General features: G+C 40.4%; 1 protein-coding gene across 1 annotated transcript in view; it reads left to right on the plus strand.

The window, feature by feature from the left end:
* The window catches only part of LOC308604968 (uncharacterized protein C1orf87), a gene marked incomplete at both ends in the record, with an annotated part of 88347 nt that extends 71728 nt beyond the window's left edge, over nucleotides 1-16619 (plus strand). Inside the window, 3 exon segments of the mRNA XM_081214603.1 lie at nucleotides 5049-5113; nucleotides 8407-8614; nucleotides 16459-16619. Coding sequence (XP_081070729.1) covers nucleotides 5049-5113; nucleotides 8407-8614; nucleotides 16459-16619 — 434 coding nt within the window.
* Nucleotides 16620-25046: the final 8427 nt, after the last annotated feature.

A 25046-nucleotide genomic window follows, 5' to 3' on the forward strand; every position in this document is an offset into this window, starting at 1 on the left:
TCGCAGAAGGAGAGGAGGAAGAGAGTATAGATGAAGCAATATCTGAAGAAATTATGACTGAAAAATTTCCAAAAGTGATAAAAATATCTCAAACCACAGATCCAAGAAATGATACAAACTCCCATGAAGACAAACACAAAAGAGCTTAGACTCCTCCAAACATGGTTTGTTCTAAGATCTAAAGTAGTATTTTACAAAAATGAAATATGACCCCAACTTTGAATCTCTTCACAGTGGAGCCTGTGAAGTGAGGGAAAGAAAGAAGGAGAGCAGGAAGCATGGAGCAGGGCTGTAGCATGACTACTGATGGGGGAAAATTAGGAGGGAATGATGGTAGCCTCAGAGGTTCATTGATCCCCTCAAACATTTTCTGATGGCCCGTCACTCAAGATAGCACAGAAAAATGGCTAAGAGCTTAACCTCCCTTTTATTAAGAAAAAAAATCCATAGTAATTCCTAGTTAGAACTATTTATACTGAAGGGACAGAAAATCCAACTCAGTTTGTTTAGACATTAAAGAGATTTCGTTTATGTAACTTAAAAGTCTTGCAACAGCAAGAGCTATAGACATGGTTTGATCTAGCCATTCAAGTGTCAGATCAAAGATCTGCTCTCTTTCTGGCTCCCTGATTGCTTTACCTGGTGTTGGCATCATCTTCAGCCTCTAAATGTTGGTGTCCCAACTGCTCTGGGCACTCCTGCAATAGCAAAATAGCTCTGGCAGCTATGTTCATCATATATTCACAGCACTCTCTTTTGGGAGGTCCTGCCAAGAAGGAGAGAACTTTACTAGCTAAGAAACTATAACAGATATCTCCTCTCATCTCAGAGACTCAGACTGAGTTTCATGTCCGTCTTTGAAACAAGACTGTGTTTGGGATACCAAAATAGTCTTCAACGAATCAGAAACCAAGATTGGAGTTGGAACTAAGGATATTCCCACCAAACCACAGCACTGGGATGAGGGAGGTGTGGCCCCTACAAAGCAAGATATCACTAGAAGGGCATAATGAAGGGTCTCATGCATGGCCCATAAGGCCCTTTAGTTCTGCAAATATCTAACCCACTTCTCTTCTCTTTTCATCCCGTGTCAGCTAGGCTCTTCTCTCAGCTATTGCTTGAATGCACCAAATACTCCCTTCCTTGAGGCCTTTGCCTTTGTTATAGCTTCTTCCTGGAATGATCTTTCCCCAGACATTTGCATGGCTTTCTCCCTTGTTTCTCCACTCAGGACTCTATTTAAGTGTCACTTCATAGAGGCCTTTGTTGAATTATCTATCTAAAAATAGCAACTGCAATTACTTTCTACCCCCATCATTGGCTTTAGTTGTGTTTCTAGCACTTATCACTACTTGACGTTATTTTTTGTACCTACTTGTTTGCCCTCACCACTGGAATGTACACTCCATGAGAAGATTCTGCCTTGTTCATTGTTGTATCATAATAAGCATTTAGCAAATGTTTGTTGAGTGAATGAATGGGTTAGAATCCCAACCTAACCCTACCTCTGTCATCTCAAGCAGATAACTGAAACTTTCATTGCTCAGTCTCCTCACCTGTCAAATGGAGATATTTCTACCTCACAGAGTTATTCTTCAGATTAAGAAAACACGTGGGAAATGTCTGACATATATAGATATTCAAGATATATACGTTTTCTTCTCACAAAAGCTTCATCCAGTAGGTCCAATGAGGCCATATTCTTTCTTTCCTTCTTTCTTTCTTTCTTTCTTCCTTTTTCTTCATTTCTTTCTCTTTCTTTCTTTCTTTCTTCCTTTTTCTTCATTTCTTTCTTTCTTTCTTCTTTCTTTCTTTCTTTCTTCCTTTTTCTTCATTTCTTTCTTTCTTTCTTTCTTCTTTCTTTCTTCCTTCCTTCCTTTCTTTCTTTCTTAGAAAGTATAGTTCATTTACAATGTTTCAGGTATACAGCAAAGTGATTCAGTTATTCATATATATATAATGTTTTTCAGATTCCTTTACACTATAGGTTGTTACAAGATATTGAATATAGTTCCCGTGCTATATAGTAGATCTTTGTTTATCTATTTTATATATAGTAGTGTATATCTGTTAATCCCAAATTACCAATTTATTCCTCCCTTTCCCATTGCCCCTTCCCCCGCCCTTTTTTTTTTGTGGTACATGGGCCTCTCACTGTCGTGGCCTCTCCCGTTGTGGAGCACAGGCTCTGGACGTGCAGGCCCAGCGGCCATGGCTCACAGGCCCAGCCGCTCCGTGGCATGTGGGATCCTCCTGGACCAGGGCATGAACCCGTGTCCCCTGCATCGGCAGGCGGACTCTCAACCATTGCACCACCAGGAAAGCCCCAACCCCTTTCCCCTTTGGTAACCATAAGTTTGTTTTCTATGTCTGTGAGTCTATTTCTGTTTTATAAAGAAATTCATTTGTATCATTTTTTAGATTCCACATATAAGTGATATCATATTATATTTGTCTTTTTCTACCTGACTTACTTCGCTTAGTATGATAATCTCTGGGTCCATCCATGTTGCTGCAAATGACATAATTTCATTTTTTAAGTCAGTTGTTATCTATTATGGCTTTACTTTAGTATAACCTGGGAATTTTTTAGAATTCCCAAAGGGTTCTCACCCCTAGAGATTCTGATATAATTGGTCTGCGTGACACTTAGGCATTGGTAATTTTTAAAGCTCCCCAGGTGGGAGCATTTTAGCAGCCAGTGTTGAAGACCATTGATTTCAAGTCATTAGTTGGGGTGGGGGAAAGAGGGTAGGGCTGGCTGTGTAACTCAGAAACCATTGGAAGCCCTGTAAAACCTGGTTCTTCCAATACCTGGAAATCTCTAGAAGCCAGCTTGGCCTATTTCTTCCAGCACAAATCTTCAACTGGCAGTCTAGACAGATGGTTATTATTTATCCTTCCTGCTGTGTTAGAAAGAAAAAAAAATCAGCTCTGCCTCAGGTTTCTCAATTTTCACATGTGCAAACCATTACCTTTTAAAATATGCTTATAGGCATTAGGAGGGAGAAAGGGAAGCTTAAAAGAGACCAGGGAGACGAGCATCCATCTTCTTCTAATAGAACTTTTAGAAGTGCAGACAGTAGAGAAACTGGACCAGGACAAACTCTAGGTTCTAGATCTTATACTAAAAGGGATAATGCATGTGAACAGTGCCCACAAAAATGCCTGGCACATCATAATTAATGTAAAGTCCTCTTTTCTGGAGAAACTAGATTGCTTAAGATCACATAAAATAACAGAGTAACAAATAATACTACCTGGTATTGGGCATCTTTCCTGTGTTACGCATTTTATTAGGTAATTTTTTTTAATCTTCACAATATTACTGCAGAAAGCTATTATCATTCCCTTTTCACAACTGACAAAATTAGGATCTGAAAGCTTGCAGCTGGTAAAGGGAAGCAGCCAGATTATAGCATTCAGATCTGACACCAAAGTTCATCTATAGCATCTGGGTTACGTATAGAAGGATAAAGAGAGAAATCCTTCCTCCCATAGGGCCTGAAAAAGAATGGGAGACACAGAACTATATATTCAGTGACTGTATTTTCCAAACTTCAGATTAGGGCACATGATCATCCATTTAGTCAACCAACATGCAATGAGTATTTATTCTAATGCTGGGTGCTGGGACTTCAGAGAAGATTATGAAATCACATTGCCTTCTCCATCAAGAAACTGTGGGAGAAGATTCATAATGAGTTGTAGGTGCAATGTTAAAAGTCTAACAAAAGGCTTTTTAATCCAACTGTGAATTTATTTATATAAACATCCTTACATAGATAACACTATTAGTTAACATTTATTGAGTACTTGCTATGCTCCAAGTATTTGCTTTACATTTTCTAGTTCATTTAATCCTCACAATAACCTATAGATGGCATTATCCCCATTTTACAGAAATGGAAACTGAGACACAAAGAGGACAAGTCCCTTGCCCTAGGTCATGCAGCTAATAGAGAAAGGAGCCAAGACTCAAACCCAAGGCATCTGACTTCAGAGCCTCTATTCTCCACCAGTGTGTTATACTGTCACCCTCTACCTTTTGTTCAAAATTCATTGATTGAACCATTTTATTGAAAATAGCAACACCCAACTCAGAAACAATATGTATTTGTTAATGGAATGTTTGAATTACACATTAAATATTGAAGCTGAAGCTCCCAGAAGTCTATGCTGTGTAGTTGTCATACTGATTTATACAGTAAATGAATGTTGCCAAGTCTGATGGCAGGTGCTGAGTGATGAGTGAATGATGCCCACAATAAGCCTTAGAGGATTTAAACTGAAGGTCTTTATGTCTCTTTCCTGCATCCTAAGGAAATTTCTTCTATTCATGAAGGCAGCAGCCTGAGCAGCTAGCACCTGGACAGTAAAATCTCCTGGGTTAGGGATGCCATTCAAACCTCTTCCCATATAGGACTTCTGACCATTGAAAGGAACAAGGAAGGGAGAAGACAAAGGTTTTACATGATCTTTCAAGTGCAAACTTGGGTGGAAAGGGAGGCAGAAGTGCTTGCTTCTCTAAGAGGCAGGACCACAGGAAGAGGTCCCTTGCCACTTCCCAAACTGTAAAAGCCCTCCTTATTCAGGACATTTCTACAGGCTGATGTCTCTGCTTATCTGGAACTCTCTGCTCTATGCACATGCCCACCATCACCTTTGCCTGGAAACTCCTATTCATCCTTCAGGTCCCCACTTTAAGTGTCACTTCCTCCAAGAAGCCTTCTCTGATCCTTCACCACTCCTACCCCTAGCCCAAAAGGAATTTATTTTCACATATTCCTGTGTTGTCTTTATGGTAGTTTGTAATTAAATAATAATCTTGAGTGATTATTTAACATTTACCTCCCCTTTGTGAGCTTCATCAGGGCAGGAACTAGATCTTTCTTATCCACCAGTGTATCCCCATCACCATTTACAATGCCAATCGTATAGCAGAGCCTCAACATTTTCTTTGCCTGGATGTATATGTGTATGTGTTAAAATGAAGAGACCAAACTAAAACCATTTTTTTCTTTCTCATCCAGGAAAGAAATGAAAAGAAACCTCTGCTACTCCAGTGCATCCTGAAGTTAATGAGATATCTCAAGGAAAAACTGAACATATGGTATGCAGCTGGGTATACAGACCTCGACGAAGGGCTTCATCAATCCTTCGCCTTCTATTCACTGATGCTGGGTGAGACCCTCCTTTCTGAGGTTTTGATTTCCACCCAGTGCATTGATATCAGACTATCTTTGACTTCAAGATTCTACTCCAGCAGAGAAGGAATAGAGACAAACTCCTAAAGTGTGGTTGGTTTCTCTCCTAGCTGGTATGCATGCAGAAACCACTTATCACCACTCAGTGATGGGTTTGCCATTGGCCCCTGAAAGTTGAACTTGTAGCATGTGGACAGGTGTCCTTCTAGAGCCTGTGACCAGTCCACTAACTGCCAGAAGGATGGTTGTGAGACTTATTTTAACATCTTAAGTCCAGCTTCCAGAAATTTAGGGTGACCTTTTCCCCAGACATCACATTTTAAAATGTAATGGGCTCTTTGATTTAAAAAAAAAGAAAATCTGGCAAGCAGTTAAAATTCATTTTAATATTCCCAGCACTTAACCAGGAGAAGATGCAGACAGAATTGATAAACAGCCTGAGTTTCTCTGTTGTTCTTGTTTTTAAATGCCCGGATTAGAACACAATTCATCTTCAGATGATGGGAGGCCTCTTCATGCACTTCACACTTCGAAATATTTTAGAAAATAGTATCCATTTTGGCAAGCCTGTTGCCATGCAAGAAACAACAGCAAATGCTTTTCTCCTTGAGTGTTAAGTGTGCTGTGAATAAGATTATAAAAAATATATACTTTGCTCTTTTATTTTGCCTCTTGTTTGAGGATTTTACTGCCTCTCTGCAATAATCGATTCTTCTCATATTCCTGTATAAGCAGCATTCATTGTCCCACTTTTTAGAAAGGGGATTTGAAGCAGAAGTTTGGTAAAGCAACTTTCCTATTGTTCCAGGAAAATCATTCATTTATTCATTCACTTATTCATTCCATAAACATATCTTGAGAACCAACTATGTGACAGTCACTAACCAGAACTTGAAGATACATAAATGATTATCTCACAGGCCCAGGCTCAAGGTCTTTAGGGGATGGGAGAGATACTCTAACAGGCAATTACACTATCCCATAACAAGTGCTATGATGGATAAAGGGGCTACAAAGAATTGTCCCTCACCTAGGCTGGGGCTATCAGGGAAGGCTTCCCCCAAGAAGTGAAATATGAGTTGGGCCTTGGAGGATGAGTAGGAGCCTAACACATCAAGGCATAGGAAGCAAGAAGGACTTTTACAACAGAGGAAACAGAGTATATAAGGCATAAGGGCATCAAACAACTGTATTTTTTTTCTGGTTTTATGTGGCTGGAGAAAAAGATGTATACATTGAAAGAAGAGAAGGAAGAACAAGAACTTGAATGGTCTTATGGGCCAAGCAAGGAATTTAGACTTCATCCTGACACAGTGGGACCAAAACAGTATAGGGTGTGTTAGTTAGTTAGTTAGTTATCTACTTACGTACTTACTTCCTAGGTTTAGCTTAATTCAGGCCCATACAAATTCCCCCATTCCCTGTCTTTAGTGGTCAAAGAGAGTGTTGAACTATCTGAAGAAATGTATAATTATTTAGAGTCAGTTTCTCAGCTCTCAGGACGTCTTTGAGTTTTCTAAAATCATCCACCAAACTGTATGTAAATGTGCATTTATCTGGGTAGATTATCTAAAGTTTTCATTGGATTTCTAAAGTGGTCCAAAGCTCTAAAAAGTATAAGAATCACTATTTTATTTACTTTATAAAAGCTTTCAGCTTCTTCCAAAATAGACTTTATCAAAGTAGAATTCTTATATATTAATCTCTCAAAATGTACTGATCACTAGTCATCCGTATGGGTACAGTTTTGTATAGCATTATATTATTTTAAACAAGACAATTCTTCACGTTCCCCAGTAGCAGCTGAATCCATGTTTGTTAACTTGGCCTCTTATTGAAATTACTATTCTTTAGAGAAAGGGGATCTCCACAGCTTATATGTGAGAGGTTTGAGACAAGGTACAAAATTGGAGAAATTCAGGTATTTGAAATTTGGGAGAAGCACAGATGGTATACAAATTGGAAAGCCTAATTCTATGACAAATTAGTTAAGAATATTTGAAATACAATTAATATAACCAACTCTACCAACTTAATTTATTAGAAGGATAAGGAAGGAGCATACTATTTATATATATATATATATATATATATATATATATATATATATATATATATATATATATATATATCTGTATACATATATCTCCCCAAGGATAGAAACATAACAATAAAATCAAAGACTTGAACCTTGAACATCATCATGACTTCTTATATCTTATCTCTTCTCTGCTGTTTCATATCCTCTCTGTCTCTCTCTTCTTACCTCTCATCCAGAATGATCTCTGTTTTCCTATCTCTGGCTTTAACTCTCACAAATGGTTCCAAAGTCACTGGAAAATGTGTTTATTGAACAGTTTGCATTAGGTGCCCAGTCCTGCACTATGTGCTTAGACACATGATGGTTCTCTCTACAGCCATATGGATTGAAAGGAGGGGCAATTCCTGGAAAACTGGGGTTGGGCAGATCAAACAATAGATGCTCACTCTCTCTACATGACAGGTGACAGAATGTCTGACATGGCTCTACTGACCTCATTTGTCTATTTGTTCTAAAATGATCTCTATTTTGTACTGGACATGGGGTTAGGATACAAAGATGAGCTAGATATAACCTCTATACCCTCGATCTAGTTTTGTGTCTATCATTCACTATATGATCTTAGTAAGTCACTTCCCCACTCTGGACTTCAGCTTCCTTTGTTAAATGAATAGGACAGACAGAACTAGTGGTGCCTTATGCTTCGTTATAGTGAGTCCACAAGCCAAAGATAACACCACTATTGTTTCAATCACTTTTTGTCAAGAATCTCACACTCACAATCCAGAGGTTTTTCCACCAAGAAATTATAAGCATTGCCTATGGATCCCACTAGTATAAAACAGAGTAGAACATCATGAAAGTCTTAGTCAGTTACAAAAACCTCTGTTTGTGTAAATCAGAAATGCAAACTGAATAAAAGTCACAATTTTATCCTTCTCTTAAAGAAAAAAGAAAATATTCAACATAGTAGTCTATATCCAGCAAGACTTAGCAGATATGGTCCTATGGTACAGAGGACTTGAAACTCATCCTCCAGCTTTACAAAGCCAGGCCTACAATAAATCTTGCTAGTTGTGTAGCCTCATGTTGGCCAAGATACTGGGGGAGCTCTGGGTTATGAATATGTTGCCAGTGAAATGTTTGTTGTTTTGGTAGAAAACTCCAGAAAAGGATTTGCAGCCAGAAAACCCGCCTGCTGAGACTTCAGCCCCCAAAGATCTCCTGAGCGCTTTGAAGATCAGGCCATTCTCACAGCCTTTTGTCAATCCAGTGATGAAGAACACGTCTGAAGAATGTGAGACATGGATCGACAGGCTCAGGCAGCTAGAAAATACCCTCTACCTCTGTGATCTGAGTAATACAGGTGACGTGTGCAGCTTACAGCTCATATGTCTTTTTCTTTTTTTTCATTTTGTACTGGGCTCCACAAATGTTTTTAATTAATTTTTATTGGAGTATAGTTGCTTTACAATGTTGTATTAGTTTCTGCTGTACAGCAAAGTGAATCAGCCATATATATATATATATGTATATATATATATATATGTATATATATGTGTGTGTGTGTGTATGTGTGTGTATATATATATATATATATATATATATATATATATATATATATATGTATTCTTTTTTAGATTCCCTTCCCATTTAGGTCACCACAGAGCACCAAGTAGAATTCCCTGTGCTATACAGTAGGTTCTCATTAGTTATCTATTTTATATATAGTACTGTATACATGTCAATCCCAATCTCCCAATTCATCCCACCTCCTCTTCCCCCCTTGGTAACCATAAGTTTGTTTTCTACATCTGTTACTCTATTTCTGCCTTGCAAGTAAGTTCATCTGTGCCATTTTTCTAGATTCCATATATAAGCAATATTATATATTTGTCTTTCTCTTTCTGATGTACTTCACTCTGTATGACAATCTCTAGACCCATCCATGTCACTGCAAATGGCATTATTTCATCCCTTTTTATGGTTGAGTAATATTCCATTGTATATATGTACCACATCTTCTCTGTCCATTCAGGATGACCCTCAGAATGGGAGAAAATATTTGCAAACAAAGCAATCGACTAGGGATTAATCTCCAAAATATACAAACAGCTCATGCAGCTCAATATCAAAAAACCCAAACAACTCAATCGAAAAATGGGCAGAAGATCTAAATAGACATTTCTCCAAAGAAGACATACAGATGGCCATAAAACACATGAAAAGATGCTCGACATCACTAATTATTAGAGAAATGCAAATCAAAACTACAATGAGGTTCCACCTCACAGCAGTCAGAATGGCCATCATCAAAAAATCTACAAACAAAAAATGCTGGAGAGGGTATGGAGAAAAGGGAACCCTCTTACACTGTTGGTGGGAATGTAAATTGGTACAGCCGCTATGGAAAACAGTATGGAGGTTCCTTAAAAAACTAAAAATAGAGCTACTACTATATGATCCTGCAATCCCACTCCTGGACATATATCCAAAGAAAACCATAGTTTGAGAGGATGCATACACTCCGATGTTCATTGCAGCACTATTTACAATAAGGACATGGAAGCAGTCATACACCTTTCCATTTGTGTTGCAGTCTAAGAGTGGACACCTCCCTTTCTTTCACTTCTTAACAAATACAATTTGTACATAAACCATGTGCATGGCACTATGCTGAGCGCAATCAGGAAACACAAAGATAAATCAGACATGAATCCCCCACCAGGTTGCTTACAGTTTCTCTTAGTTTCTAACCCACAATCCAACCTTGTAATTCTCCTGATTGAAATCATCAGCATGCCTGCTAACAGGCTGAACTCTAAACTGTTTGGCAAGGCAAAAGCTGGTCCCTATCCACCTGACCAGTATCTTCTCCTTCTATTGTAATTCTCTCAGCATATCCTACCCTATCATAATGAATAACTTGCCTTCCTCAAATGTGCCTTGCTTTCTCCTGTGGCTGTGCCTTTTCTTTCTTAAAAAAGTAAATAAATTTGGGCTTCCCTGGTGGCACAGTGGTTGAGAGTCCGCCTGCCGATGCAGGGGACGTGGGTTCGTGCCCCGGTCTGGGAAGATCCCACATGCCGCAGAGCAGCTGGGCCCGTGAGCCATGGCTGCTGAGCCTGCGTGTCCGGAGCCTGTGCTCCGCAACGGGAGAGGCCACAACAGTGAGAGGCCCGCGTACCGCAAAAAATAAATTTATTTATTTATTTATTTATTTATTGGCTGCTTTGGGTCTTTGTTGCTGCCATGGGCTTTCACTAGTTGTGGCAAGCAGGGGATACTCTTCGTTGAGGTGTGCAGGCTTCTCATTACGGTGGCTTCTCTTGTTGTGGAGCACGGGCTCTAGGTGTGTAGGCTTCAGTAGTTGTAGCACACAGGCTCAGTAGGTGTGGCTCACGGGCTCTAGAGCGCAGGCTCAGTAGCTGTGGCGCACGGGCTTAGTTGCTCTACGGCATGTGGGATCTTCACAGGCCAGGGCTTGAACCTGTGTCCCCTGCATTGGCAGGTGGATTTTTAACCACTGCGTCACCAGAGAAGCCAATGGCTGTGCCTTTTCTAACCCTACGCCCTCTACCTGAGCTGTCTGCCTCTGCTCTATCCCTGCCAACTCCCCACACTGTCCACCTGGCTAAAAAATACCTAAACACATTTATGTCAGAACTCAAGCTCTACTCCTCTGAGACTCCCATGATTTCCCCAGACAGATTTAGGCCAACATTTATCTGGCCTCTTAGAGTTCTTTAACACCCATTATCATGTTTGATATATTGTATTTTTCTATTTGGGACTTAGTACTATCTAAGTACTAAGATACTTTTTTATCCTGAGTACCTTGCACAATTCTGTTCAAACTTTTTTTTAGGAAACAAATAAATGAATGTACATAAGTAACTAAACCCAAAATAGAAGGTGACAAATACCATTAGAGGGTGCTGTGTGGGCATTCAGACAAAGGAGAATTCATTCCTAGTGAGGTGATAAGGTTATGTTAGTGTGAAATTGATCATTAAGGGAAAGTGCAGTTTGTATACAAAGGACTGAAATAGAGGGTCCTTCCTGGCAAACATGCAAGTTAGCCAAGCAAAGCATTATGTATGAAGCTCAATACAAGGAATTTGGTTTGAATAGAATACAAGGGCTATTAAGAAGAATATTAAATGACAAAGGTGAAAATATAGGATGGGATCAGATCTAGATGACGGACCAAGCAACTTGGATTTAATTCAAACTAGTGAGCATATTGTGTTTCTAAGCAGGAGAGTGGTATGATGAAGTTGTATTTCAGAAAGGTCCTTGATGGCTATGTGCAGAATGAAGGAGAAATTTAAAGCATAAAAAGGATAAAGGATGTTATTGCAATGCTTAAGTGAGATAATGAAATTCAGAACTAGGTCAGAGACCTGTGAAATGGATAAGAGGCAGCACATACAAAAACACATGCACTGAAATTGTTGTCCTTAACTACATACTGTTATTCATGAAGACTTAGCATTATATGTGGAGTCTAAAAATATGGAACACATAGAAATGGTGGTTGCCAGGAAATATGTGGAAATGTTGGTCAAAGGGTAGAAACTTTCAGTTATAAGATAAGTTCCAAGGATTTAACATACAGAGTAGTGACTCTCATTAACAATATTGTGTTGTGTACTTGAAAGTTATTATGAGTAGAGCTTTAATGTATGCACCATAACAACAACAACAAAATGGTAATTATGGGAGGTAAAGGATTTGTTAACTAACCTTATTACAGTAAACATTTCATTATATATGTGTATAAAATCATCACATTGTATATCTTAAACTTACACAATGTGATATATCAATTACATCTCAATAAAAAAAGTTAGTGTACACATTAGTACTTTCTAGAAGTAATCATATAACAGCACTAATGCCTTTCCATTCTCTGTATGTTTTTGTTTCATTTTGCTTTGAATTTCCAATGCAAGTTAATTCTAGACCACATGAAGTATGAATATCATATAATACCCAATGACTTCTAATAACTATACCAAAGAGAGGGGGGAATGAAAATTTTAGATAAAAAATGCATCTAGATGAATTAGAAACTCATTTATTAAACATTTGTTATGAGCCCAGCCCTGTGCTAGAGGCTGGACCAGGAGGGAAACCAGAAAGGATGAGACATGGTCTCTGGCCTCAGGGAACTTTTAGGTAAGACACAGAGGTTGCCAATAGTTCAAAGCCAGTAAAAGAAAAATTTTTAAGACAGAATAAAGTATTATAATTAAAGACACAAACTAGACTTAAAGAGTCCAAAGACAGAGGAGATGAAAAAAGCTCAGTGAGTACTCAGAGAGGGCTTCTTGGAAGAGAGAACTTGAGCTGAACCCAGAGGAGAGGTAGACTTTGAATAGCTGGGTAGGGCATTCTGAGTGTGAAACCATCTTCTGCAAAGGTTAGAAGGTGAGAATGAGTATGATGGGGAAGAGAGTGAGAAAGACAGGACTGACGGTCATGTTGGATTGCATAGTGAAGTTGAGACCCTATTGTGAATCCTGAAGGCTGGAATGAGGCTTAATTCTCTACCCAGTGTCCACCAAAGGTTCAACCAGAGAACACAGGGAAAGCTGAAATGGATCATTTAAGGAAGATACTGGGGAAAAGGGAGATCAAAAGTTTACTGAAATAACCTTTATTTCATGAGTCTGTGTATACATATCAAGACTGTGAGAGTGTTGATGGGGTTACAAACAAAAACAAAACAAAACAAAAAATCAGGTAGAGAGAAAAGACGTTTCCAAAGAAACAAATGCTGAGTTTTGATGGTGGATGATGGATCATAAACTTAGTTGCTAAGAGACTCCCAAAGACTGGGACCTTTCTCATACTTCTGAACTGCTCTGGGGAAAAACGGAGTTTTCTTGACTTTGGGGCAGATTCTGGCAGATTTGAAATGACTTTCTCATGGCCTTTTCACTATTTATGCCTGTTTTCTCTGTTTCTATGAAATTCATTAGTTCCTCAATAGCCAAGGAATGTGTCAGCCAAATCTGGAAACATCTATAACTATCTTTAATGAGGAAAGAGGATTAACTGAGGTCATCTTGTTGGTTTATTAGCCACAGTATTTAGCAGACCACCATGGCCCTCCTCTAGACGCTGAGCAGATCATCCCTACTCTGCCCAATGATGAATCAGTGCTCTTTAGTATGTGCAAGGAAATATGTAGGCCAGGGTGTTCCTCATCCAGGGTGAAGGCAGAACATCCATCATCAAATTAGCATTTCTGGGAACCTACTCTGAGCTTATTCTTTAATGGGGGTTGTCAAGAAAATATCCTTGAGGAGAAAGAATAAGGAATGACTATGAATAACTGGTCATGCTTTCTAAAGAAAGATGGGGGGTTGGGATAAATATTTGAGTGACTGGTAGATTAGGAATTTTCCCAGTGAACTGAAGGCTAGACAGAAAATATTTTAGAGTTCAAAGAGGCATAGTGCAATGAGAGCCCTCAAGGACATGGGTCTGGACTTAACATACGCTGCATCACTAACTCCTCACATCAACCACATGCTGAAGGGATTAATGTCCTTATTTACAGAGGAGAAAGCCAAACTCAAAGTGATAAAATATCAGCAGGTGGGAAGTTGAGGCATAATTCTAACCCAGTTCTATTGGACTTCCCGCTATACCAATCCCCCTGAAAGATCATGAGATTTTGTTTGTTACTTTGTTGGTTTGTTTCTTTGTGTGTTTTTAACCAGATTCAAGTCCAGACTTCACCAATTGCTGAGTCACTTATATTCGCCAAGCCTGTTTCCTCGTCTATAAAATAGGACTGATAATAATAAAACATACCTCCCAGATTTGAGAAAGGATCCAATGAAATTTAAAAATTCTTTGTAAACTGAACATGAAGTGGATAATAAAGAGGTTCTTATTTCATTCTGGTTCTGGTGGGACAAGGACAAGCTTCCCAACACTAAGATGGATTGTAAGGTTATTTTATGCAGCTGTCTTGGGCATCCCCTAATGACAACAAATTAGACAGAGATAAATTTCAGTCAATGGACTTTTGTCTGAGGCGCGAATCCTCTACCAATGGTAAAACTTAGAAGATAGAAGAAAAGTCCCCACACACACACCAGTGGTAATTCTTATATGCATTTTTTAACATTAATTCTAATTTTTAATTAAAATATAAACTAAATTATATATATAAATAATTTCTAATTAAAATATTTTCTTATGTATTTTAAGTAATATTGATATAACTATTATAACTATCCATAAAAATACCTACATTAATGAGTGCTTAATAGTTCTGGGCACTGTGCTAAGCACTTACTATTTTATTAATTTTCAAACAATTTAATTATCCCTATTTTAGAGTCAAGGAAACTGAGGCTCAAAAATTAAAGTAACTTACTCCAAAGTCCATGACTTATATTTCCAGAGGTAGAATATAAGGAAATGTCTTGAGGGATCCAACCTAGACCAGGTCAAGAGCCTTCACCCAATCCAGAAAATTGAAAAGATGCAATTGGCCAACTCAAAGAAAGATATTTCTGCAGAGGAAAGGGCCAACATTCTAATAGGAGAAAGAGACAGTAAATAAACCTGAAGAGAATAGACAATTAAAAAACAGTGCATTGGATAGGACAGGATGGGGTGAGATGGGATAAGATGGTATGGAATGAGATGAGATGGGATGGGATGGGATGGGCTGGGCTGGGATGGGATGGGATGGGATGGGAAGGGACAGGACAGGACTGAACTGAATAGAACTGAATGGAATAAATCACATTAGGACCCCAGCTGTCTGTAGTCCACTGTTAAAAACACTCATTAGAGAGCAGTTCAGAGAGGAGCATCATGCTCAACTGTCCCTTGCATGTTTAAATCCAAACAGAGCTCAAACAGAGATGACAGGTATCCACTATAGCCCAAATCTAATAGACTGGTCGTGGCTTTCTGCAAAATGACCAGGGGACCACTCCTTCTGGATTCTTTGAGAAAGAATTTCACAATCATTATTATAGTCTGCACAAGTACAGGAGACTAGAAGAGCCACATGCAAGGGATGTATCTCACCCCTATAAAAGATATTTAAAAGCTTGACACCTGTAGCGTAGATCTTCACAATTCATGGAAAATATTTAGAAAACAATCTGAGCCCTGCTTGAAACAATTTCTTTCCCCTCATTCTATAATACAGTATGGTGGTTAAATGCATGGACCAGAACAACCTTGGCCAAGTGACTGCTCATCCCTATACCTCAGTTTTTCTCTCTGTAAAATGGGCTGTTGTGTTAAGTGAGTTAATATTGGTAAATTGTTTGGAGGGGTGCCTGAAACATGGTAAATGTTATATATGAGTATCAGTCATTATTGTTGTTGCACTCTAGTTAATTTTCTGCATCTCTTATCACCCCAACTGGTTGGTGATCTTCCTAAGGTAACAGACTACTTCTCAAAATCCTCTCTATTCCCAAGCACAGTATCTGACATATATAAGCTCACAATTAAGAGCTTATGAATGAGTCATTGACCTTTGCTGTTGTTGTGTTCTACACTTAAACTCCTCTCTGCAACTATCAAAATCTACTTACCCTTAGCATGGACAACACATTGGCATTGGTACATATAACACGTGGGTACCAGAGTATGTCCTGTGATAAGCACCACCATCTCTATTATACAGATCTAGACTCTAAGCCACAAGAAGTTAGGTGATTTACCTGTGATCACACAGCAAGCTGGAGGGAGTCACAGTAAATATATTTCCAGAAATGCATAAAAATGAGCTGTTTAAATCCTGCATGTCTAGGAACATGTTTGGATATTTCAGTAAGATAAACATAAACTAGAGCAATTAGGAATTGTTTTTAGCCAGCACCCCACCATTTTCAAAACTTGGTCTTCTAAAATTTTATGGCTATGAAGAACAAGCTAAAATCGCTTTAGAGTCTACCTATGGATTATATTGGACCCCATCTCCTCCCCAAAATCACCCTCAGATTCCTCTCAACATCTATTATGCATAGCCAGGATTGTAAATATATTTTTAGGGTGTCACTTGGTTTTTAAGAAGCTTAAAATTTCAAAATATTAGCATTTAATTCTTGCTCAGAAGTCATTCAAGCTAATGCATTTTCCTCTTTCTTGGTTTTTCTTTTAAAAATACTCTAAAAAAATACTCTTTAAAAATCTCCCACCCACCCAACCCAATGGCAGGAGTTCTGGAGAAGGAACGAGCCAGATGCCTCATTCACAACTACAATCTTATTTACAACCTGTCCCTGAGCCCTCGGAAAATTGACCAAGCCTTGCGGAGATTCCATGCTGGAGAAAATATGCTCTTGGAACCAGCGCTTCAGTACTTAAAGGAGCTATGATAACAAGCCCATATTGTGAGAACAGATGTTCCTTTTGTCTCCCTTTTTACCCGGACACATGTTTCTCCTCAGCCCGAGTGCAGTGGTGGAGGCGCTGTCAGAGTTGAGGCCGATGCAGCTATTGTCGACACTTTGAACTTGGACTTGGTTTCTGGCTATGATGCTCACTCATAAGCAGCTCAAAGTGATACAAGGAAACCAGGTTTTCTCTTCAGAGGTGGCCAAAACCCAATTTCTTAAAATCCCCTTCTATTCTTAAAAAGCTGATGATGAATATTCAATGATTTTTTTTCTGTATTGCTGATCAAACTGTTTTTTTGCAAACCCTGCAATTCCATATAGTAAAAAACATGCTAGATATTGTCAACTCCCAAAATACCTGTGAAATAATAGACCTAAATATATCTTTTTTGGATGAGTAAGTCAGCCTTTCCTCTAGTCACTATTCTAGGATTTCCACATTGTAAGAAAAATAAAAGTATTAACAATATATTATCTTAATACTAAGCAGCAGAAGCAGAATTTCAAGTGAAGTTTTCTGAACAAGTCCAATATTTTCTCTAGTACAAAACTAGATGATGTTACACTGTCTCCAAGAATATTTTCCCAGAGTATTGAATACATGTTTTGAGGAGGGACTCCTGGAACAAAGGTTTGTGGAAATAGGTAACATCTTCTTTGCTTCCTCTGGCAGGAAAACCAAGTAAAACTTTCCACCAGCTCCCACAGTTCTTCTAGTCTTAACATCCACCCCCCTGCAATTTGCACCACCCTGGCCACAACATACACACTTACATTCACATCACATCACTCAGGCAGTATGAGCTCATTGAAGGAAGCCCAGGACTTCAGAGACAGAAGTATTCCCGGTACCATCATTAATGCTGAATGACCTGGATCCTGATTTTCCAATCTCTGTGCATGGAAGACAGGATGAAGGAGTTAGGTCAAGGGAAAAAGCAAACAGAAAGGTCTCTGAGCATCGCCTTTAATACATTTTACATAGTGGGGTATCTCCTAAAATCTTATAAATTAAACCTTAAGAACAAAATAATCTGGATCCACTAACATAAATGATCTCTGAGGGCCTCCTAGTCTCTCCTTCTCTAGTTTTTATAATCCTTGAGTTGCCCAGAAAAATGCCCCTCTAACACTCTAGAGCCCTTGGGCTTCCTAGCTGCCTTTTAGAACAGAGAACTAAGCAGAAAAACATGGCTTTCTCATGCTACCAAAGTACCAAATGAGGGAAATTAGAATATTAGATCAGACAATGTAATATGCATTGGGCAACTACTGTGTGTCAGGAACTTGACGTATTCTGTTTCATCCAAATCTGACAACTCAATGTGGCAGCTTTCACAGCTCCTTACAGATGAGGAAACAGAGGCTCAGAGAAGTGAAGCAGAAGAAAGCTGCTGGGTTGTGCCTATGGATAATTGGCTGGAGGGATACACTGCAGCTCTATTTACAATAGCCAGGACATGGAAGCAACCTAAGTGTCCATCAACAGATGAATGGATAAAGAAGATGTGGCACATATATACAATGGAATATTACTCAGCCATAAAAAGAAATGAAATTGAGTTATTAGTACTGAGGTGGATGGACCTAGAGTCTGTCATACAGAGTGAAGTAAGTCAGAAAGAGAAAAACATATACTGTATGCTAACACATATATATGGAATCTAAAAAAAAAAAAGATTCTGAAGAACTTAGGAGCAGGATAGGAATAAAGACGCAGACCTAGAGAATGGATTTGAGGACACGAGGAGGGGGAAGGGCAAGCTAGGATGAAGTGAGAGAGTGGCATGGACATATATACACGACCAAATGTAAAATAGATAGCTAGTGGGAAGCAGCCTCATAGCACAGGGAGATCAGCTTGGTGCTTTGTGTCCACCTAGAGGAGTGGGATAGGGAGGGTGAGAGGGAGACGCAAGAGGCAGGAGATATGGGAACATAGGTATATGTATAACTGATTCACTTTGTTATAAAGCAGAAACTAACACACCATTGTAAAGCAATTATACTCCAATAGAGATGTTAAAAAAATAAAATAAAATAGATTAATTAATTAATTTTAAAAACCAGCCAAAATCCAGTTCAGGCACTTATTAGGTGGCAGCCTTGGCAAATGTTAAATCTCCCTGAGCTTCAGTTCCTTCATCTGTAAAATGGGAGTAATTGTACTCTTCAGGGGAGTTTTATAAACACTGAAAGCCATGTCATGCAGACACATAGTAGAGATGGGCCTTTCTTATGTCCCTTCTCTTAGCTGCTGAGCCTCAGGAAGTTTGAACAATGGTCTGTGTGAAATGGCAGAGAGCAATAACACTACTGCTACAGCACAAACAAATTTTGAGATACATCTGCTTTCTAGAACCAAGTGCCAGTTGCTCTTAGATCATCTCCAGTCTGGAAGTCTCCACTGCTTTACCCCAGGATGTGTGTGGTATGTATGTGTAAGGGTGTGTATGTGTAAGACTTGTCCTTGTAAAAGTAAATACTCATTAGATTTTCTCAGAGTAAGTATTAAAAAAAAAAACACAAAAATTCGGGCTTCCCTGGTGGCGCAGTGGTTGAGAGTCCGCCTGCCGATGCAGGGGACACGGGTTCGTGCCCCGGTCCGGGAAGATCCTACATGCCGCGGAGCGGCTGGGCCCGTGAGCCATGGCCATTGAGCCTGCGCGTCTGGAGCCTGTGCTCCACAACGGGAGAGGCCACAACAGTGAGAGGCCTGTGTGCCGCAAAAAAAAAAAAAAAAATTCAACTTAAGTCATAGAGAACAGCTTAGATATCTAGGTGACAAAGTGACAGCAGAAGTTAAAAGAGGCCGGGCTGTGAAGCAAACCACTGGACACAAACAGCAAAATGCTATGAGGTCATTATGCTTCCAAATATTTTTTAGTGACCGCTATGCTAAAACTTTTGCATGGTTTGCTTATGGAAAATCCATTACCCTTCTCTCTTTTTTTTTCTCAGATCAGAGTTGTTTCATATACTCCCTGTGACTGTGTCATTGTGAACTTCTAATAAACACTGGGTAGAGGGAGTCTGGTGTCTGTGATCTTGACCATCTTTCTCTAGCAGAATCTTTCTAAATGGGTGTCTGTGTGCAGTGGCTTGGTTAAGCTCCAGAATGCCCTGGAGAGACTTGGTGTTGACTGCATCTCCCCCAACTCTCTAAAAACCTCAGCCTCTAAAGATGGAAAGAGCACCGAAGACACAGCAGAGGCTGGATCTCACCACCTGGGCAGACTCTTTCCCAGATGTGTGACCCTGAGCAATCCACTACCTCCCCATAGAGTCATTCACATTGAAGGGGATAATGTATACAAATCGCCTGACACTGGCACAGAGATGTGCTCCACAAGGGGGAACTGGCTTTCTATTTTATTCTTATACAGTGTTTCTTTTTACACCATTCAATGGGCCAAATCATTATGCGCCCTTTCCAGATACAGACACCTTATAAGCCAATGGTTGGCTCACTGATCGTGTGGTCCTAGAGTGCAGAGACCGTGTCCTCCACATTTCTATTCTTCATTCTCTCTCCTGTCCTTACTCCTCACCATAACCCAACCAGGTGGGCATTCCTATGCCCATTGTACAGATGAGACACTGAGGCTCGCATGGTAAATGGACTTGCCAAAGGAGTAACAGCTAGTGAGTGATGAAGTCAGGACCAGAACCCAGTGCACAACTTCCAGTCCAGCGGTGCCCTGCAGGTCACAGTTAGAGCAAATAACCCACAGAATTCCCATTAGTGTGTGTGGTCTGACTCCCCAGCAAGTCTAGTGGACATGCCAAGCCAGGACCAAGGTCTTCCTGGTCTTTGTCCCCAGCACAGAGCCCAGATTCACCACCCAATGGGAACCTGGAACACGTTTGTGGAATGACACCTCCACATGAACATTTGGAAAAGCCAGCAACGTTTGCCCTCTTCCAGTACCCCCAGCTCATCACCACCTTCTGGAGACAGGAATACAGGGTGTTTTCAAGACTCTGGACGTGATCGGTTCACACAAGCAGAAGCACAACTGTACAGATTGCGCCGTCCAAACAGTTTGCTAAGTGCCCACTAACTCTTCAGAGGAATTTTCCGAGATCATTAAGAGAAACAATAACGGGATTTTATATTCTAATTGGGATCAGAAACTGGACAGCTTTGGAGCTGGCTGGAGAACTGTATGGCTCTGAAAATAAACACTCGCCTTTCTGCTCCCCCCTCCTCGCCCCCCACCCCTTGTGAGAGCCTTTCAGCTCTGCTTCCAAGTCTCCTTAGCAACAAAGGTAGGGGTTCCCAGAGCTGGTGCCTCTGGAATGCCAGCCATTCCCCTCATTAGCATTCAGAGCCACTCATCTGCCTGCACATTTGGCCATGGGGCTGTGCAAAAGGCAAAGTGGCTTGGGGGAGGCCCAGCATTTAGCGTGATTGGTTGGGACATGGGAAGACTCCACAAAGAGTTTCCAAACAAAAGGCATCAATATTACTTGTGGAGCCATCAGTCTGCCTGGGGCACAATATGGCTCTGGCTCAGCCACATGCTCCCTCCCCAGGTCCTGTGTGAAGGCATGGTGAGCTCTCTCCAGATATATCTTGGCCTTGAACACCAGTGTGTTGGATGATCTCCCTCCTCCTCCCTCTCTGTGCTGCCAGGTCTCTCCTCAGACTCAGTTTTTCCAGGTTGGACAATGGGTGGACTCTAACTGGTGGTGGGAGTGCCCACGGGAGGGGGGTTGACAGAGGGTAAACAGTCAGATGGTAGGACAATCACAAGCAGATGGTGCTGCTGGGAATGGATTCCAGACAAATTCACGGGCATATTGAGCTCTGACAAAGACTTATCTGGTGGAGAGCAATTGGCGCCTTACACTAAGCCCTTGCTCAAAACACACATCCTGCTCTCCCACACAATCTTTGACAGTTCTGTGAGGTTCCATATCACCGGAGTTCCAAAATATTGATCAATAGGCCAATCCCTGGGAGATTCCACCGGCAAAGCTATTTCTCAGCATTCTCATAGAACCAGTCCTTAGCAGAGTTTCCTTCAACCTCCCTGTGTTTGAACATCTTCAGAGATGTGGATCTCACTACTTGTCATCTTTTCCTCTCCACACAGCTCCAATTTGTTCTTCTAAAATGTGTTCTCCTTTTAATCCCTTTTCTACCCTCCCTTGGAGCCAAAGGAGGAGGAGGGGGAAGAGGAAAGGGATGAGGAGGAAAAAGGGGGGAGGGGAGGGGAGGGAAAAGGAGGAGGGGGGAGGGAAGGGGAGGAGAGGAGGAAGAGGAAGAGGAAGAAGAAGAAAGAAAGCTTTGTTTCTTTCCTCCAGAATGGACTCAAGTTGGGGAGGGTCTCAAGACTGGGAGGAAATTGGGGGAACAGATGTGTAAGCAAGTATATCAGCTTGCTAGAACTGCTGTGTCCAAGCACTACCAACTGGGTAGCTTCAACAACAGAAATGTGCTGCCTCACAGTTCTGGAGGCTAGAAGTCCAAAATCAAGGTGTCTGCAGGGTTGGTTCCTTGGACTGTGAGGGAGAATCTGTTTTGTGCTTCTTTCCTAGCTTCATGTGGTTTGCTGGCGATCTTTGGTGTCCCTCAGCTTATAGATGTAAATATGACCCAGATCTCTGCCTTTATCTTCACATGGTGTTCTCCTTGTAAGCATGTCAGTCTCTGTGCCCAAATTTCCCCCTTTTATAAGGACACATCATATTAAATTAGAGCCCACCATAATGCGCTTATTTTAAGGTCATTACCTTAAAATTGATTACCTCTGTAAAATCCCTAGTTCCAAGTAAAGTCACATTCTGAGGCACTAGGGGTTAGGACTCCAACCTGTCTTTAAGCAGGCATACAATTCAACCCATAATAACAAGAAAATAAATAATTGTATGTATGTGACAAGCACTTTGTTAGATTTCTCCTGGGAATGAGGAAGGCAAACAGAGGGTATAAATGCTCCACTTAAGCAGAACAGTGAGAGCTTCCTGTGATAAGACACTTGTGCTTACCCTGGGATGTTGAGTGGAAATTTTCCAGGTGAGTAAAGGGAGATTATCTTTCCAGGAAAGGGAAGAGCATACGCAAGCCACATCTAATCTCTTTTCCTCCTGTTTTTCAGAATTCGCCATCCTCTCCTCCCCAACACATACACACACACACCAGGCTGTATACCTTCTTCCCTTAACTCCACAAGCCAGGACTTGGGGTCCTTCCCTCATCACGTGTGTTGAGGAGAGAGTATTGAACACAGGACTCCAGGGATGCTGAGAGCAGCCCAAGTGAGGAAGACATTCACAAGACTGGAAATCTAAATCCTGTTTTTAATGCTGAGTGACTGCCAATAACAGAAGGTGTGACTCTCCCCTGAAATTGGTGGACAATTCCACAGGAACTTCCAGTGCCCTAACTCCAAAGGGTGGGAATTCTGGGTCCCCCGTAGGGTGTATTATATTATTTTTCAAAATATCTAATGTTACAAACTTGTATCCTCTCCCTAGGGGGTGATACTTTCCCACCTCATTGATGTTAAGTTTAGCCTGTGACTCGTGACTCCCTTTCCAGCAAGAGAATTGTCAACCCACCCTGTTGATCCCAATCACTTACTTTGGTCAATAAAGATGGGTAGAAGAAACATGTCACTCCTAACAGTAGCTTTAAAAGACACTGTATGATTCTTCCACCTTCTCTTTTTCTTCTACCACAATTCAGAAAGCTCTCTGAGAGCAGCCTGGGACCAGGAGCAAAGGCCAATGTGGAACAGAGTGGAAATCAGTATTATAGACATATACATAAACAAAAGTCAACCTTGGAGCATGAACAAAACTTAAGCCACTAAGAATTTGGGATTGTTTGTTATCATGGCAAACCTTGGCTAAGCTTACTGATACACCTTTGAAAGTCAGAGAAAAGGGGACATAATTCCAGCAATAGCCCTTGGAACTCTGCAGTGTAAAGCTGAACATTCAGACTCTTTTGAGTTTTCTCTCTCTAACTCAGTCATGGAGTGTTTCTTTCAGATACTGTGGCAGAGATAGCTACCTGTCTACCAAAATTTTTACTCCCTCTTCCGTAATGGGGAGTTGAAGATGAAAAAAGTACCTGTCCAGCAGAGATTCCATTTCCCAGCACCCTCTGCATTGAGGCATGGCCTTGTGATTAGTTCTCATCAGTGGAATGTGAACTGAAGTCATATGTGTTCCTTCTCAGTCAGATATTTTAAGAAGTAGCTGGGTCTTCTCCACTTTGTCCTTCTACCATGCTCTTAATGATTAAAACCAGTCTGGGGGCTTCCCTGGTGGCGCAGTGGTTGAGAGTCCGCCTGCCGATGCAGGGGACACGGGTTCGTGCCCCGGTCTGGGAAGATCCCACATGCCGCGGAGCGGCTGGGCCCGTGAGCCATGGCCGCTGAGCCTGCGCGTCCGGAGCCTGTGCTCTGCAACGGGAGAGGCCACAACAGTGAGAGGTCCACGTACCGCAAAAAAAAAAAAAAAAAAAGTCCGCTTCTTAATCAAAACTACAATGAAGTATCACCTCACTGGTCAGAATGGCCATCATCAGAAAGTCTACAAATAATAAATGCTAGAGAGTGTGTGGATAGAAGGGAACCCTCCTACACTGTTGGTGGGGATGTAAATTGGTACAGCCACTATGGAAAAACAGTACGGAGGTTCCCTAAAAAAATAAAAATAGAGTTACCATATGATCTAGCAATCCCACTCCTGGGCATATATCCCCAAAAGATGAAAACTCTAATTCAAAAAGATACATGCACCTCAATGATCATAGCAGCTCTATCTACAGTAGCCAAGACATGGAAACAACCCAAGTGCCCATCAACAGATGAAATGATAAAGAAGATGTGGTATACACACACACACACACACACACACACATACACATACACACACAATGGAATATTACTCAGCCATAAAAAAGAATGAAATATTGCCAATTACAGCAATAAGGATGGACCTAGAGATTATCACACTAAGTGAAGTAAGTCAGACAGAGAAAGACAAATATTATATAATATCATTTATATGTGGAATCTAAAAAATAATACAAATTAATCTATGTACAAAACAGAAACAGACTCACAGGCATAGAAAACAAACTTAGGGTTACCAAAGGGGAAAGTGTTGGGGGGAGGGATAAATAAGGAGTACAGGATTAACAGATGCAAACTACTATACATAAAATAGATAAGCAACAAGGATTTACTGTATAGCACAGGGAACTATATTCAGTATCTTATAATAACCTATAATGGAAAATATATATATATGACTGAATCACTTTGCTGTACACCTGAAACTAACACAGTAATGTAAATCAACTATACTTCAATAATAAAAAATAACATTCTTATTCTTTACTTACTTTCTGATACTTATAGGTCTGTATTTATCAGACTGTGT

This window comes from Mesoplodon bidens, assembly GCF_964165515.1.
Source record: "Mesoplodon bidens genome assembly, chromosome: 2".
NCBI classification, from domain to species: Eukaryota; Metazoa; Chordata; class Mammalia; order Artiodactyla; family Ziphiidae; genus Mesoplodon; species Mesoplodon bidens.